This window comes from Coregonus clupeaformis, chromosome 34 (assembly GCF_020615455.1).
Source record: "Coregonus clupeaformis isolate EN_2021a chromosome 34, ASM2061545v1, whole genome shotgun sequence".
NCBI classification, from domain to species: Eukaryota; Metazoa; Chordata; class Actinopteri; order Salmoniformes; family Salmonidae; genus Coregonus; species Coregonus clupeaformis.
In genome coordinates, this window is record NC_059225.1 from 21,144,826 (window position 1) to 21,161,929 (window position 17,104).

The 17,104-nt window shown below is 45.9% G+C and overlaps 1 protein-coding gene across 3 annotated transcripts in view; it reads left to right on the top strand.

Annotated features, from left to right (window-relative positions):
• LOC121549482 (neuropilin-1a) overlaps positions 1-17,104 on the top strand; it is an 80,636-nt gene that overhangs the window by 10,807 nt on the left and 52,725 nt on the right. For all 3 annotated transcript variants that reach the window (XM_045210508.1, XM_045210509.1, XM_045210510.1), the window contains exon 4: positions 13,897-14,078. In XM_045210508.1, coding sequence (XP_045066443.1) covers positions 13,897-14,078 — 182 coding nt within the window. The remainder of the gene's footprint in view (positions 1-13,896; positions 14,079-17,104) is intronic.

Here is a 17,104-nt window from a genome sequence, read left to right on the forward strand (position 1 = left end):
AGACTCCCAGGAAAATAGCCCTACAAAGTGCATAGTTCCCAACATAGTCTGTATGGGCCCTGGTCAAAAGTAGTGCACTATGCAGGAAATAGGGTGCCATTGGGATGCACCCCATGATAGAGGATAGCATTGTCTCTATCTGGACACAGATCTGTGGACTGTAAGAAATTCATACACATTTTACTTCCAGAGAAAGACGAAAAAGCATTAAACACTCGTAATTCAATTACTGTACTGTTTCCAAAGACATTGGCAATACGAGCACACAGTCTTAACTCAAACACTTTTTAGATAAGCATAATATGATTAGCAACAGGTTTTTCTTTAGCTCTCCTCCTCCTCCTCCACGTCTCTCTCTGTTTCCATGTAAGAGAGGCTGTTTTAAATATGGAGTTTTTCTGGTTGCACGCAAAACAACAAAAGGGGAAAATAAACAAGGGGTAATTATGGGATGGCTGTAGGAGGAGGGGGGGATTAGTAGAAAGCAGTACCTCACAATGCTTCTCTTCTCCTCCACCCTCCACCCTCCTAGTCCCTAGAGGAAAGAGTCTATGGAATCCTGTTTTAATTGATGAGGCCTATTGGAGGTTGTGGAGGCCTGTTGATGTGGCCAGTTGGAGCTGTAGAGTCTGTGGAGTCTTAATACACCATGTCTGGGCATGTTAGCCGTGTTTGGTTTAGTGCCGTAGCTCTGAATGGCCCTCATGGTTTGATGGATATGCCTTTGTTCCTCAGGTCCTCCCAGGCCTGTTTGTTGCCCTAAAGCCTCTGTGCTTAGTGAGCTGCAGGGGGGCGAGGAGTGGAGGATTCGAGGTACATTTATATACAGGCGAGTTGGGCCCATGTCGGACCAATATATATGCACCTTCAGAGACTGGGGGCTCTTCCAGCTTCCAGCATCACCCAGGAGAGGCTCTGAAGGCCAAGTGGTTTTGTTTTGCGGTAGGTAGGAAAGTCCTATTTCAGGCCGGCTGGATTCCAACCGTCCTCGGTCCGTAGTTCTCCATCCGTCTCTGTGATTGTGCACACCATGGAGTGGTTTGCCATCCTGTCCGTCGATAGCTGGTGTGGTGTTTCCCCGGCCCTCACAGCTCACTGGAGGTTGACAAGGGTGTGTGTGTTTGTGCGTGCCTGCGTGTATGTTTGTGTGTGGGCTGATTGCAAGCGGGAGGCAGCGGCAGCGGGAAATCAGGCAGTGATGGATGTCTCTGGACCCCGCTAATCTCTGATTGAGTTAGAGCCACCCAACAAACCCTCGCTTTGTTGGCTTTCCCACTTGATCTCTTCTAGGTAAATCAACAAAGCTACCGCCTTTTTCTCACAACATAATTATATTACGTAAATAGCCTCAATAGGCACATGGATGGTCAATTTAGCCCTTCTGCACCGTTATATAGTACCCTTTTAAGATCAGATTGTTTCGCAGGGGGGTGCTAGTGGCCTCCCTGTTACAATACCCTACCCTAGCGCCACCCCTCAACAGGGTCCTAGAGAGGGCTTCTCACCTCCTCTCCTCGCCATCCTTGGGCCCTCCAGTGGCTAGAGGGAGACATGGGCTGCATATAGCGTCACCATTTTCCCTATAGTGCATTACTTTGACCCAGATCCTCTGGTCAAAAGTTGTGCACTATATAGGGAGTAGGGTGCAGTTTAGGACGCAAGCATGGTCAGAGGCATCTAGTTTCTATGCGAATGGGCTCCAATTTGGCAGCCAGACCAGGGTGTGCATTTAAGGCCCAGTAAGGAGAGGCCAGTTAATTTGCCTTCCAAAAACTTGGCAGGATCCACTAGACTGGCCCATCAGATCAGCACTTTAATCAGCATGGGCAGTGGGTAAAGACTGGGCAATGCCAACCCCTCCATACCCCCTACCCTCTGCCCGGCCTACAGCCCTCGGCCCACACACGTTGTTTTTGTTGTTGTGGAAGAGATGCACTGCTTGGCACCTCGCCCTCACAGCCTTCGCAGCATGGCCTATTTGGCTTCCAAACAACATTATCATTAGAAGAATAAAGTATATTAAAGTGTGAACAAAGGGGAATTTTGATTGGAAATGAGGAGGGGATGAGGCAGCCATGAGAAGAGGATGTGAGAGATGCTATCTGGCAATCAGTCAAATAACTGGTCACGCCAAAATACATGTGGTGCACACATTCCAAATGACTCGTCATCCTCTTCCGCTTCCTGTCAAGAGCAGAAATAAAGAAATGAAAGGGGATACTTAGTCAGTTGTACAACTGAAATGTGCCTTCCGCATTGAACCCAACCCCTCAATCAGAGAGGTGCGGGGGGCTGCCTTAATCAACATCCTTGTCATCGGCACCCAGGGAGCAGTTGTTGGTTAACTGCCTTGCTCAAGGGCAGAACAGCAGATTTTGTCCACGTTGCCGGCTCTGGGATTTGAACCAGCGATCTCTTGGTTACAGGCCCAACACTCTTAAGCGCTAAGCTACCTGCCACCCCTGTCTTTATGTATGTGTGTGTGGTAGAGTAGAAAGGGCGCCCTGCACAAAATCCCTTTTCCTTCTGTCCTCCCTGCTCCTCTCTCCAGCCAGCCACTAGGCTATCCCAGCCCAGACTTCTATCCCAGCCGGCTGTATATCTCTCTGACCTGGTCGAGGGGTAGCAGGACCCGGCCTCCCATAACTCCCTGCTGTTTCTATGCTGCAGTCTTCTGGGAGGGAGGAGAGGGTGGATGGGGAGGAAGAGAGAGGCGAATGGGCCTTTTTAATTGAGTAAGTCCCAGTACAGTTATTACTATTACCCGCCAGCTCCCTAGCCTGTGTGGAGCCAGATAAAAGCATCAGGGGACGGCTGAGTGAGAGAGGAGACAGGCCTGGCTTGGTCTGCCGGCAGGAGCATGGGACGACACTGACCCTGCGCCCCCAGACCGCCAGCGTTTTTCAAGTTGTCACCCATTAGCCTAATACTACCATAGCCTTTCTCTCTCTTCTTCTCTCTCTTCTTCTCTCTCTCTCTCCATCGCTTTCTCTCTGCCCCCAATTCTCTCTCCCTTTCCTCTCTCCTTTCTCCTCTCTCCTTTCTCCTCTCTCCTTTCTCCTCTTTCCTTTCTCCTCTCTCCCTTTCCTCTCTCCTTTCTCCTCTCTCCCTTTCCTCTCTCCTCTCTCCCTTTCCTCTCTCCTTTCTCCTCTCTCCTTTCTCCTCTCTCCTTTCTCCTCTCTCCCTTTCCTTTCTCCTCTCTCCCTTTCCTTTCTCCTCTCTCCCTTTCCTCTCTCCTTTCTCCTCTCTCTTTTCTCCTCTCTCCTTTCTCCTCTCCCCCTTTCCTTTCTCCTCTCTCCCTTTCCTCTCTCCTTTCTCCTCTCTCCTTTCTCCTCTCTCCCTTTCCTCTCTCCTTTCTCCTCTCTCCTCTCTCCTCTCTCCTTTCTCCTCTCTCCCTTTCCTTTCTCCTCTCTCCCTTTCCTCTCTCCTTTCTCCTCTCTCCGTTCTCCTCTCTCCTTTCTCCTCCCTCCTTTCTCTTCTCTCCTTTCTCCTCTCTCCTTTCTCATCTCTCCTTTCTCTCTCCTCATTGTGGAGAGGAAAAAGTAGAAATGCCACCCAATGGCTTTACCTCTGTTTGACCCCGTTCCTCCCCCCTTTCCTCCCCCTCTCCTCCCCCTTTCCTCCCCCCACTCTTAGCATCCACTGTGCAGAATACACACAGCTCATTACTCACGAGAGAGGGAGCATGCATCTCACATTAGTCAATAAATGGGCCATATAGTTTGAAAATGATCTTGTTTTTTTCTTCTTTTTTACATATGTCTTGCTCGCAGTGCTGGCTGTCTCGTAAATCAGAAGTCATACCGTATCTTCTCTTTAGTCCCACACAAAGTCCAGTGGGTCATACTTTTTGACCCTCTTCCTCATTGCCTCTTATTTTCTCCCAAATGTTTTATGAACTTCATCATAGCATTCATCATATCATCATCTTAATGATATGGATGAGAGGGATTATTATAATTTGTATGGTACAGATTCCTTCACGGCAGAGGCACTTCCTCTTCTCATACTCTTCCTGTACAGTGTCAGAGTGACCCTAGGATGACCCTGTATATCTGCTCTGTGATTGGCTGTCAGTTACACTGAGAGAACATGGGATCAGGCATCATTACAGGAAACATGTGCAGGGCAGGGAAGGCTCACTGACTGCAGGGTTGCGTGTCATGGCATGCAGCCCCATAGAGATCCTATTCAATTATTCAAATTCCTAACTCGATGGCCGGCCCCCATTCATGCTTCATGCCATTGAGCTTGAGTGGTATAGGGCCAGGGCGACCAGGAAAGGTGGGGTAGGGTGAAGAGGGACAGAGGGGGTGAGGAAGATTGTGTTTTTAATGGAAGATGGTGCATGTCTGCCCTGCCGTGCCACATAACCCCCATCTCTCCATCCCTCCATCCCCCTTTTATTACCCTTGACTTGTAACAATGGCCGTAGCTATCTTCGGAACCAGGTTCAGAGCTGTTCTCTCAGTAATGGCCCCAGAAATGGCTCCCTGACACAGACAATACGAGGACCTGCTACTCTGCTACTGTCTGCATCTACCTTATTGTCTGTATCTACCTTATTGTCTGCTACTCTGCTACTGTCTGTATCTACCTTATTGTCTGCTACTGTCTGTATCTACCTTATTGTCTGCTACTGTCTGTATCTACCTTATTGTCTGCTACTGTCTGGGTCTGCCTTATTGTCTTGGGGCTTTTTTTATCCACACTTCCTTTTCTTTTCTTTTCTTTTCCAATTTCCAATTTCCTCTCTCTGTTTTTACAAGGTTGCTAGTTACTCTGTTGTGGAATTGAACCAATGTGTGGTTTGTATAGTACAGTATAGGCCATGTTGCAAGACTTCAGTATGTGGGGATTGTTGAGTAATTTAGTCGGTTATTCAATGTCACCCGACCCCGAGTTAATGTTATAATGCATTTCCTAGAAAACCATCTGCTGGGATATTCAGTAACAGCTATGTTACTACCTGAATATTCATAAACATGTTCTTCTACAAATATGCATGGAATTTAATTTCAGGAGCTAACTTGGAAAGGAAAAAGTGCTAAATGCATATTTCCATTCTGCCCAGGGCGATTCTCTAAATAATTGTGGTTATTCATTCCTGTTTTATTCATGATAACAAGATGTTTTATGGAAAATGAAGGGATCGTAATGAGGGCAAAATACCAGCACTTTAACACTTTCTCACATCACTACTACAAGTATTGCTTCCATTAAGTGTTTAACCCCATGAATTGACAGTGAAAGGTAATAGATTCCATGGTGAGAAGGAATATACGTTTTCTGTTTGTTGGCATTTAGCTAGCCTTTGAGCGTGTCTCCAAAAAGAGCTCTACACATTAAGCAATTAGATCAAGTTTAGGTTCAAGTGTATCCAAAGATTGATTTATGACTAATGGAACAACTGGTCATAATGTCTCTAATATATCCTTGAAGGACATGTATGTGTCTGTATGTCATGAGATTAACTGTTTCTCTGACGGTTGTATGCACCTCATTCAGTCACACTTTAAAATGTATGTACCACTATATATCAGAATGTCATTCAGCACTTGAGGCAAGTCACAGTTATTGATCACTGTTAAAGGATAATTCCTTTAAAAAATGCATCATACCAGCTGTATTTCTTTATTTTGAAAGTTATATATCTTGAAAACTTGATTGCTGACATGCAAAATATTTTGGGACTATATCAACAATGGGCTAATGAAACAAATACCAAACGATCGTTTTTGGGTGGAGTTTTCCTTTAAATCTCGCTCCACAGTCCAACTAGAGTTCATATTAGCTTTATTTATGACCAGTCTTACAGCAAACCATCTATAATCACGTTATTGTGACTTACTTGTCATGGCTTATGGTTTGTGTGTGTAATGGTCTTGTGAGCTCATGTTATAACAGCAGTTATGGTACAGAAATATGCTACTGATCTGTTTCGGTCCTCAGGGCTTTCTGTAGGGCCTAGGGAGAAAGCTTGTAAGCTGAACATACCTTGTAGTTTACGGGAGGCTAAAACAGCAAACAGCACAAACCCTCGCATGTGCGACAAGGACATGAGGTTTAGAGGCCTTCGCTAACAGTAGAGGCTTTTGTGGTTGGTTCTATCCCTCTAGCTCTCCCCCTCCCCCCCCCCCTCCCCCTCCCCCTCCCCCTCATACCTTCCTCTTCCACTGCAGCGTGAGCCAACGCCAACTTTAGCAGACAGCAACCCCCTAAGGCTAACTAAGTTCTCTCCACATTCTGTCTGCTCTCTCTCTCTCTCATATTTCCTAATAAAGGAGTGTTGTGTTCTATTATGAGTGTGAGATGCAATAATTGGGTCTAAATACCCAAATTCATTAAACTGATTGTTGGGTAGAACGTATGCAGGATCTCTCAACAATGTCATTCATCAATGATAATGATATGATAATGATATATCCATCATTGATAATGATAATTGCCAAAGCAGCCGCAAAAATCAAAACCAACCAGTCACATCTAAAAATATGATATTGGCTGGGCTTTGCAATGAGCTGGGCTGGGCTGATCCAAGCTTGCCAGAACGAGTGACACGCAAAAGCTTTGATGGATGCAGCTGTGGATGACTTTGGGTGTGGAGGATCTTATCCAGCCATGTGGCATGGTATAAGGCCCAAAGGAGAAGCTCTCCTCCTGTCTCCCCTCCTTAGCCCACTTCTAAACACTTCTGTTCTAATCATTCTTCAGAATGTGGCTTCCACCACTGGGTGGGTCCCCCCACACACACACACTCACACATACGCACACACATACACCCTCACTCACAGACACACACTGGTTCTAAGGGAACTTGGTTAGGCACTAATCTCTCCTAACTCTCTCCCGTTGGCTCAATGCAGGACTGTTGGAGTAAGAAGCTATAAAAAGCCACTGATTGCTTGAGACACCCTTGACATCTCCCGTCCAAGTTTCCATTTCAGCTCAGTGAACTGTGGGTCTTTCCTACCATAGCCGCTCGGCAGTCTGAAATCACAAAGTTAATAACTCTATTAGCGTGTGTTTTATTTCAGGACTGAGTCGGAGTCTGACGTTTAAATGTAAAGTATGTTGCTGCCCACCCTGTTCCTTCCTTGTCTGTCAGACTCAGCAACTGACAGTTAGTTAATTACATACCTGAGGAGGAGAGGAGAGGGGGGAAGAGGTTGGGTGAGACTATTATTATAGTTGTGGTTTAATGAATGTCACATGCTGGAGGAAAGCTGTAAGCACAGTCCATCTGACTTGGTGAGGTACAGTGAGGGAAAAAAGTATTTGAACCCCTGCTGATTTTGTACGTTATCAGTCTATAATTTTAATGGTAGGTTTATTTGAACAGTGAGAGACAGAATAACAACAAAAAAATCCAGAAAAACGCATGTCAAAAATGTTATAAATTGATTTGCATTTTAATGAGGGAAATAAGTATTTGACCACCTCTCAATCAGAAAGATTTCTGGCTCCCAGGTGTCTTTTATACAGGTAACGAGCTGAGATTAGGAGCACACTCTTAAAGGGAGTGCTCCTAATCTCAGTTTGTTATCTGTATAAAAGACACCTGTCCACAGAAGCAATCAATCTATCAGATTCCAAACTCTCCACCATGGCCAAGACCAAAGAGCTCTCCAAGGATGTCAGGGACAAGATTGTAGACCTACCCAAGGCTGGAATGGGCTACAAGACCATCGCCAAGAGAAGGTGACAACAGTTGGTGCGATTATTCACAAATGGACGAAACACAAAATAACTGTCAATCTCCCTCGGCCTGGGGCTCCATGCATGATCTCACCTCGTGGAGTTGCAATGATCATGAGAACGGTGAGGAATCAGCCCAGAACTACACGGGAGGATCTTGTCAATGATCTCAAGGCAGCTGGGACGATAGTCACCAAGAAAACAATTGGTAACACACTACGCCGTGAAGGACTGAAATCCTGCAGCGCCCGCAAGGTCCCCCTGCTCAAGAAAGCACATATACATGCCCGTCTGAAGTTTGCCAATGAACATCTGAATGATTCAGAGAAGAACTGGGTGAACGTGTTGTGGTCAGATGAGACCAAAATCGAGCTCTTTTGGCATCAACTCAACTCACCATGTTTGGAGGAGGAGGAATGCTGCCTATGACCCCAAGAACACCATCCCCACCGTCAAACATGGAGGTGGAAACATTATGCTTTGGGGGTCTTTTTCTGCAAAGGGGACAGGACAACTTCACCGCATCAAAGGGACGATGGACCGGGCCATGTACCATCAAATCTTGGGTGAGAATCTCCTTCCCTCAGCCAGGGCATTGAAAATGGGTCGTGGATGGGTATTCCAGCATGACAATTACCCAAAACACACGGCCAAGGCAACAAAGGAGTGGCTCAAGAAGAAGCACATTAAGGTCCTGGAGTGGCCTAGCCAGTCTCCAGACCTTAATCCCATAGAAAATCTGTGGAGGGAGCTGAAGGTTCGAGTTGCCAAACGTCAGGCTCGAAACCTTAATGACTTGGAGAAGATCTGCAAAGAGGAGTGGGACAAAATCCCTCCTGAGATGTGTGCAAACCTGGTGGCCAACTACAAGAAACGTCTGACCTCTGTGATTGCCAACAAGGGTTTTGCCACCAAGTACTAAGTCATGTTTTGCAGAGGGGTCAAATACTTATTTCCCTCATTAAAATGCAAATCAATTTATAACATTTTTGACATGTGTTTTTCTGGATTTTTGTTGTTGTTGTTCTGTCTCTCACTGTTCAAATAACAGGCTCGGAAAAAGAAGGATGGAGATAAACTTGTCTCGGCCGGCGACCTCCTTGTACAAACGGTAATGATGTTATGCTCCAGTCCTGAGCGACAGTTTGTTAGCCCTGACGTCTCGCTAGCACTTCAGCAGGATTTCAGATCTCAGAACGCAGATTCTTTTGACAGCTGACTACAGGCTTTTCCTGTAAATCCCATCTAGAACTCTCTGAGGCGGCATCTAAAATCGCACCCTATGTACTACATTTGACCAGGGCCCATAGGGTACTAGTGCACGATATAGGGGCACTACAGTGGGGGAAAAAAAGTATTTAGTCAGCCACCAATTGTGCAAGTTCTCCCACTTAAAAAGATGAGAGAGGCCTGTAATTTTCATCATAGGTACACGTCAACTATGACAGACAAAATGAGGAAAAAAAATCCAGAAAATCACATTGTAGGATTTTTTATGAATTTATTTGCAAATTATGGTGGAAAATAAGTATTTGGTCAATAACAAAAGTTTCTCAATACTTTGTTATATACCCTTTGTTGGCAATGACACAGGTCAAACGTTTTCTGTAAGTCTTCACAAGGTTTTCACACACTGTTGCTGGTATTTTGGCTCATTCCTCCATGCAGATCTCCTCTAGAGCAGTGATGTTTTGGGGCTGTCGCTGGGCAACACGGACTTTCAACTCCCTCCAAAGATTTTCTATGGGGTTGAGATCTGGAGACTGGCTAGGCCACTCCAGGATCTTGAAATGCTTCTTACGAAGCCACTCCTTCGTTGCCCGGGCGGTGTGTTTGGGATCATTGTCATGCTGAAAGACCCAGCCACGTTTCATATTCAATGCCCTTGCTGATGGAAGGAGGTTTTCACCCAAAATCTCACGATACATGGCCCCATTCATTCTTTCCTTTACACGGATCAGTCGTCCTGGTCCCTTTGCAGAAGAACAGCCCCAAAGCATGATGTTTCCACCCCCATGCTTCACAGTAGGTATGGTGTTCTTTGGATGCAACTCAGCATTCTTTGTCCTCCAAACACGACGAGTTGAGTTTTTACCAAAAAAGTTCTATTTTGGTTTCATCTGACCATATGACATTCTCCCAATCCTCTTCTGGATCATCCAAATGCACTCTAGCAAACTTCAGACGGGCCTGGACATGTACTGGCTTAAGCAGGGGACACGTCTGGCACTGCAGGATTTGAGTCCCTGGCGGCGTACTGTGTTACTGATGGTAGGCTTTGTTACTTTGGTCCCAGCTCTCTGCAGGTCATTCACTAGGTCCCCCCGTGTGGTTCTGGGATTTTTGCTCACCGTTCTTGTGATCATTTTGACCCCATGGGGTGAGATCTTGCGTGGAGCCCCAGATCGAGGGAGATTATCAGTGGTCTTTTATGTCTTCCATTTCCTAATAATTGCTCCCACAGTTGATTTCTTCAAACCAAGCTGCTTACCTATTGCAGATTCAGTCTTCCCAGCCTGGTGCAGGTCTACAATTTTGTTTCTGGTGTCCTTTGACAGCTCTTTGGTCTTGGCCATAGTGGAGTTTGGAGTGTGACTGTTTGAGGATTTGGACAGGTGTCTTTTATACTGATAACAAGTTCAAACAGGTGCCATTAATACAGGTAACGAGTGGAGGACAGATGAGCCTCTTAAAGAAGAAGTTACAGGTCTGTGAGAGCCAGAAATCTTGCTTTTTTGTAGGTGACCAAATACTTATTTTCCACCATAATTTGCAAATAAATTCAAATACTTTTTTCCCCCACTGTATATAGGGAAAAGGGTGCCATTTAGGACGTAGCCTATAGGCCTCACTGAACTGAGCTGTCCCAGATCAGTTCTGTTGTTTGGACCACTTTAGTTTGTTTAGTCCTGAGAGTTGTTTTGAAATGTTTGGAGGTGACATGTTTTTGGTGTGATTATTAGCCCTAGCGACAGGTCTAGAAAGAGAAACACAAGAGAACAGACTTGGTTTGCGTCCTAAATGGCACCCTATTCCCTAATGCCCCATGTGCCCTGGTCAAAAGTAGTGCACTATATAGGGAATAGGCTGCCATTTGGAATGTAATCTTTGACAATTTGTTTTGACACAGTTATACCACAGTTTTATAGCTTTCTACTAGGTCATGGACTTATGTTTATAAATGGGCCTGATTTAAGGAACTGTAACCTATTGTATCAAGCTTTAACAGCGCTTTATAACATTATTCCTTATTAACCAGTATCATATCCCATATCATATGCTTTTATATCGAGCTAGAGAGACAATCATTTCTAAAATGGAAAGCTCAAGGCAGTTAAAACTGTGTTATATTGTTAGCCTGTGGTTCATCGCCTCCTCTTGGGCTGTGTGAGGTGGGCTAATGTTCCCGTTTGACACAGCAGGATTGCTTTCTCTCGCTCCCCGCTGTAAGAAGGCAGGGTAATACATTTGGAGGCGCTGAAGCGACGGTCGGGGAGAATTAGATTCATCCCTTTTTGCTTTTAATTTCCCCTCTGGATTGGCAGACCATTTTCACTATTAGCTTTGTGGGAGGTACATCCAGGCTGGAGTGGAGCAGACAGATGAATGAAGGTTATAGCTGGGGCATGGCTCAGATCCTATTGTCTATAAGGGAAAACAACGATGACAACATGCAACATAACAAATTATTATACTGTCTCTGTGGGGGTCCAAATTTAACTTTGTGGAGCCTGAGGAGAGTTGTTAAATTAAATGATGAATGGAGAGCAGCAGGAGGACTGTCCAGGCTTAAAAAGTAGGCCACCACTATTGTGTTTGGATGAGAACGGTATTCCCTTCTAAGGGCATCTGCCTGTCCTGGGTCTTTGGGTCAGACATTATGGTTGTTGTTAACAGACCTCCCTCACTTCAGAGGTCTCCCAAACACACACACACACGCCGAAAATCCGGTGTTTCTATGTCTAACGGTTTTGTTATATTTCAGTCTTCTTTGATGTGTATATAAAGTCTAATATTGGGATGCAAACTCAACATTTCAACTCTATATCTGACATGGTACAGGTGTCTTCTTTTTTTTAAGCCCATAACCATGTGTGTGAGGTGTATACTTTTGTTTGAAAGTATATTTGTTTAAGACTACCAACCTGATTTAGCCCACTGCAGTAAAAGGTTTTAATATGGCTGGCAATCGAAAGTTGTTCTGAGGCTTTGTGTTGTCCAGCCTTGCAAACGATCCTATAATGCCTTCCAGATGACAACAGCCTGGGCTAGGTCACAGAACCACCGTGGACCTGTTGAAACACAACCACCCAGCTAACAGCAGGCCCAGGGCCAGACATTGTTGAAGCAATGAAGAACTCTTGTTCTTTTTCCTAGTAAGCAGACAGAACGCCCCAGGGCTCGTTTCCCTCCATTCCCTCATTCATTCCCTCGTTCATTCGACTCCTCTGTCTCTCCATCCCTCCAACTACATCCTCTCTCCCACTGCGACGTCTTTATGAGGTCTTCTGAGGCAGCCGATGATGTACCAGAGTAAGAGAGGTGAATTATAGAACACAACAGAACAGTGCTGCAGAAGATTGATGCCGTCTGTGCTGTGAGTTGTGGAATGGACAGGGCCGATTCAGCCTGCAGAGAGAGGAGAGAGACCAATATTACCTCACAGAGAATCTGTTACAGAAGGGGATACTGAACAAATTGTACACCACACCACAGAAATATATGATTTACAGTAGATATAACCACTTTCTAATGATCCACTGTGTGCTCCCCTCTCCTGTGTCGCCGGGTGGTGCCTTCCTTAAAATGTCACAAATACCCCATTTAAGTATAATTCAAGGCAGGTGAAAGAAACCATTTGATTGGGGTGGAGGGTGGATCATGTGGATACTTGTCTCCTTCCACCCGAGGTGTAGCCCCCTATCCCAACCCATCACTCACAGTGTAGCCTAAATCAAATATTGTGTAAATACCATATGCAGTAACTGTTAAAGTGAAAGTGTATTGACAGTAATTTGGGGATCAGGGTGTAGCCAAACTAAGAATGCAGACCCCTTCTACAGTATGCCTAGGAGGCACATATTTTAGCATAGTTGAGTGCGTGCAAGTTGCGCCAGCTAGCAGTGTGTGTACGGATGCACTAAGTAGCTGGGTCTAGGTTATGTGTTTTTAGTGGTTGACAGTAATGAGAAGGAGGATAGGAGGGAGAAGACAACAGGTCATGAGGTTTGAGCAGGGATACATTAGATAAGTGCCCCACTGAGCTGAATTCATTGGGAATGGGCATTATGGGTGATTAAATACCATGGTAACCTGACCCCACACAGCTCCCCTTACTGTACTCTGCCTGTCAATCACAATGAAAACAAAGCATGGAGTATTCATCTCTACAGCACATGCATACACGCATGGCTCCCGTTGCTACGTTGCTACCCATTCGTATTCTGAAGGCGCTTTCCTCCCTGGTCTTAAAGCTTCGTGCTGACTCAATTAGCCAATTCCTCACATCAATAGCCCTGGGTCTGAAATTCCATTTGAGTAGGCTGTGGAGCGTGCGTGTGTGTGTGTGTGTGTGTGTGCATGATCTGCAATCCCAATGTGGCTGCCGCCTGATTGCATTTCCACCTGTGTCTGGTGGTCTCACTGTACCTCCGAGGAGTATAATACGATCACTGACATATACTCAAAATACACACACACACAAACACACCACAGAAACAAACACACATACACCAGCCCAACCTCCAGTGGATTTATTGCATACACACAACACAGAAACAAATATAATCCCACACACACTTCTCTCTTTAGGCATCTGGCTCTTTACCAGGGAGAAGACAGCTATTCAGTGGCAGAACCAGCCCTAACACACACTCTCAGCTCCACCAGAACAGCGTTATGTAAACCTAGACTTAGTACAGCTGGGAGTCATTGTTATAGAATCTCTGCAGTGTCTGCATTATCTAACAACGTGGAGCTGTGCCACGTGGAGGGAATATGAACCTGCCCACCTGTTTCTGGGTTTATCCTGTAGATCTCATTACTACTGCAGCGTGATATCTCTGCATTAGGGACGAGCAGCAATCAAAACATAAACTTGGTTGTTGTTCCATCATTTCCAACTTCTCGTGTGTGTGTGTGTGTGTGTATAATACCTACCCAATACAACATGTGACTGACAGATTCTTCTTTTTCCAGGTATGACTATGTGGAGGTGCGTGATGGCGTGGATGAGAATGGTCAGCTGGTGGGGAAGTACTGTGGGAAGATCGCCCCGTCACCCGTGGTGTCTTCTGGGAACCAGCTCTACATCAAGTTTGTGTCCGACTACGAGACCCATGGAGCAGGCTTCTCCATCCGCTATGAGGTCTTCAAAACAGGTGAGAGGAGACCGAGTGTGTATGAAACACACACACGATCACAAAATCTCATCACACTCACACACACACCAAACACACAGCTCGGGACATCACTTCGGAGAAGAGGGATGATATACATGAGACCGAGACAGCTAATCATGAGTCTAATTAGCATAAAGAGGATGTTTCTCCTCATTTCGTGGTTTGTTTGTCATTTAGTCCTGCTGCTTAATGCATCAAGGTATTACATATGCTAAACAATATGTCTCCACACAAGCAGAGGAATACTTTTCCCCATGTGTATATAACTGCCTTAATGCTGCTGGAGCTAATGGGGATCGTTAATAAATACAAACACAAATATTCTCCATAAACCATCTGTAGCAACTGAATGTATTTCTCTGTTTGTGACACCACATCATCATGGTTAAGTGGAGAAAGTGAGTCACCAATGGTTTAAAGGACCTGAATGAAGGAAGTGCTTTCTCCTCTTCCTGCTTCTGATAAGGTAAATTCATATTCATATATTCAGCTGTCGTCGAAAACCCTGAGAAGTTCCTTCCTCAACAATACTCTCAGGGGATGTTCTTCCTCCTTATCTGAAGATCACACAACAAGAGGCAGAGCTTCCTGTTGTTGCCTTGGCTTCCTGTGTTTATGGATGGCTAGGGAAAGGATTTCCATTATAGTGACTGGGAGAGAAGGAGGGAGGAGGACACAGACAGGTGCAACAGAGAGCAGACGCCACTCTGATTAATTAACCCTCAGCTAGTTTATGAGATGACCCAGACACTCAGAGAAGATGGAAGCCCTGACAGGGCCCTCTTTTTAATCTCTGAAGTGTGTGTGTGTAGGGGTAGAGTATGTGTGTGGAAGGGGGGGTATGTGTGTGTATCCGTGCGTGCGTGTGTGTCCCTTTGATCTGATGTAAATGCGCCCACACGCCAGCTGCCTCACACACATCTCCCCACACTTCAGTGAAGTGCAGCATTCCCATGTTGATGAAGCAGTTCAATTGTGCACACCACATTCCTCTGAGGAGGTGTTTCCCAGTCTCATCCATTAAAGGGACTGATTAGAAATGAGCCGTGTTAGGGCCCCTGGGCTATGAGGGATGGGGGAAGAAGTGCTGAACGCAGGGCGTTGAGATATGGAGAAATATGTACTATTGATATACAGATGTGTTTTCACCGACAGGAAAATATGTAATATTGGAGGCTACTGGAGACTACCCAGGATGCTGCAAACTGGGATGTTTTGCTCCAGGACCATCCCCTGTAGAGCTGGCATCATGGTTGTGCAGTCAGACTGGGCCGGTTCTTCTGTGGCAGCCAGGCAGCAGAAGCTTGTTTAGCTTTGAAACCAGCGCTGTGTTTTGACTACAGCAGAGCCGGTTGCCGCCAAGGTGGCGGCTTTGAGATCAATTAAACCAAAGTTATGTGTCGGACCCCAGTAAGATTAGCTGTCGCCATTGGCGTCGGCTAATGGGAATTCTAATAAATCAAACAATTAAGGATGTGTCCCAAATTGTGCCCGATTCCATATTTAGTGCACTACCTTTTCTCCAGGGCCCATAGGGTGCCGCTCAAAAGTAGTGCACTACATAGGGAATAGGGTGCCATTTGGAACGGATTATAAGTCTCCATCCTTTGGTTTAGAGAGCAGCCAGCTCGGTGATTAGGTAAGCGTATCAACACCGGGGTGGTATTAGCCAGATAGCATCAGCAGATTTGTGTTGGCTAACACATATAAACTTAATGATGATACGCAGATGTTGAGATAGCGCTGGAATGCAAGGAATGCCGTGCATCTTAATGAGTCTGATTGGAGGAATACTGTGTGTACAGTACTAGACTTGAGGTTATAGGGCAGCTTCAGAGAATGGGTTCATAGGTAAATGAGGGGTCAGGGGTAAATGAGGGGTCAAGGTCAGATGGGAAACAGGGTACATACACACACACACACACACACACACACACACACACACATGCACACATGCATAGACACACATGCATAGACACACAGACTCTCTGTGATGAACCTGGAGTGCAGCACTGGCTCTCATCAGCGGTGCAGTCAGCAGAGCAGAGCAATGTATAATTGGGAGAAAACAGGTTGCTTGTGGTCTTCCACCGCCTTTCACATCTCTCACACACACACACACACACACTGGTTTTTCAATCCAGGGATCTTAATTAGCCTGGGCTATTTATTTTATGGGCAGTAAATTGTCGGCCTCGCTCCACTGACCGAAAACAGTCAAAGAGAGTGAATGATGAAAACCGAGAGAGAGAGAGAGAGAGAGAGAGAGAGAGAGAGAGAATTAGAGGGCTGAGGAGAGGAATAAAAGAGAGCTGAGAGAGGGGATAAGCCCAGCATATGTTTATGGCTGCACTCAACTCAGCGGCAAGTAGAAAAGAGAACGCACTGTAACTGTGGTACCGCTGGTGTTGTCTACTGCTGGAGTCCACTAGGGTCACCAAAACATATGTTAAACTAGGATACAGCTCCAGTCATCCCCTGCTAACCCCTCCAAGCCCACCACCACCACTACCACCCCTTTAGCCCAAATGGTCACTATTGTCCGCCTGTCCGGATTTCAGAAGACATACAGGCCATCCTTCCTGACTAGAAACCTTTATATTTATCTTGTCATCTTGTCTTCCTCAAGTGTCTCAGAAAAGGTCCCTCTCCTTCTGAAAGAAGCCATATGCTTCTGCTTAACAGCTCTGCAATTTGTAACTCTCAGAGCCACATCAAGCCTGGCGCCGGGCCCATTGAAGTGGGCAAAGCAAGAGAGAGCGAGAGAGAGCGCGAGAGAGAAAGAGAGACAGGGAGAGGGGTAGAGAGGCAGGGATCATGCCAATGTTCCTCCCTCTGTCCCTCCTCTCCCTGATGCTGTTCACTGGGATGGAACTTGAAGAGGGGATTGGGAAGGAGTTGAGAGGAGGGGATGAGGGAGGTCCTCTGCCCTGCCTTTAAGTGAAAAGCCCAATCATTCCACATTTCACCGACCAGAGCCGTTTACATGTTCCTGCTATGCGAGC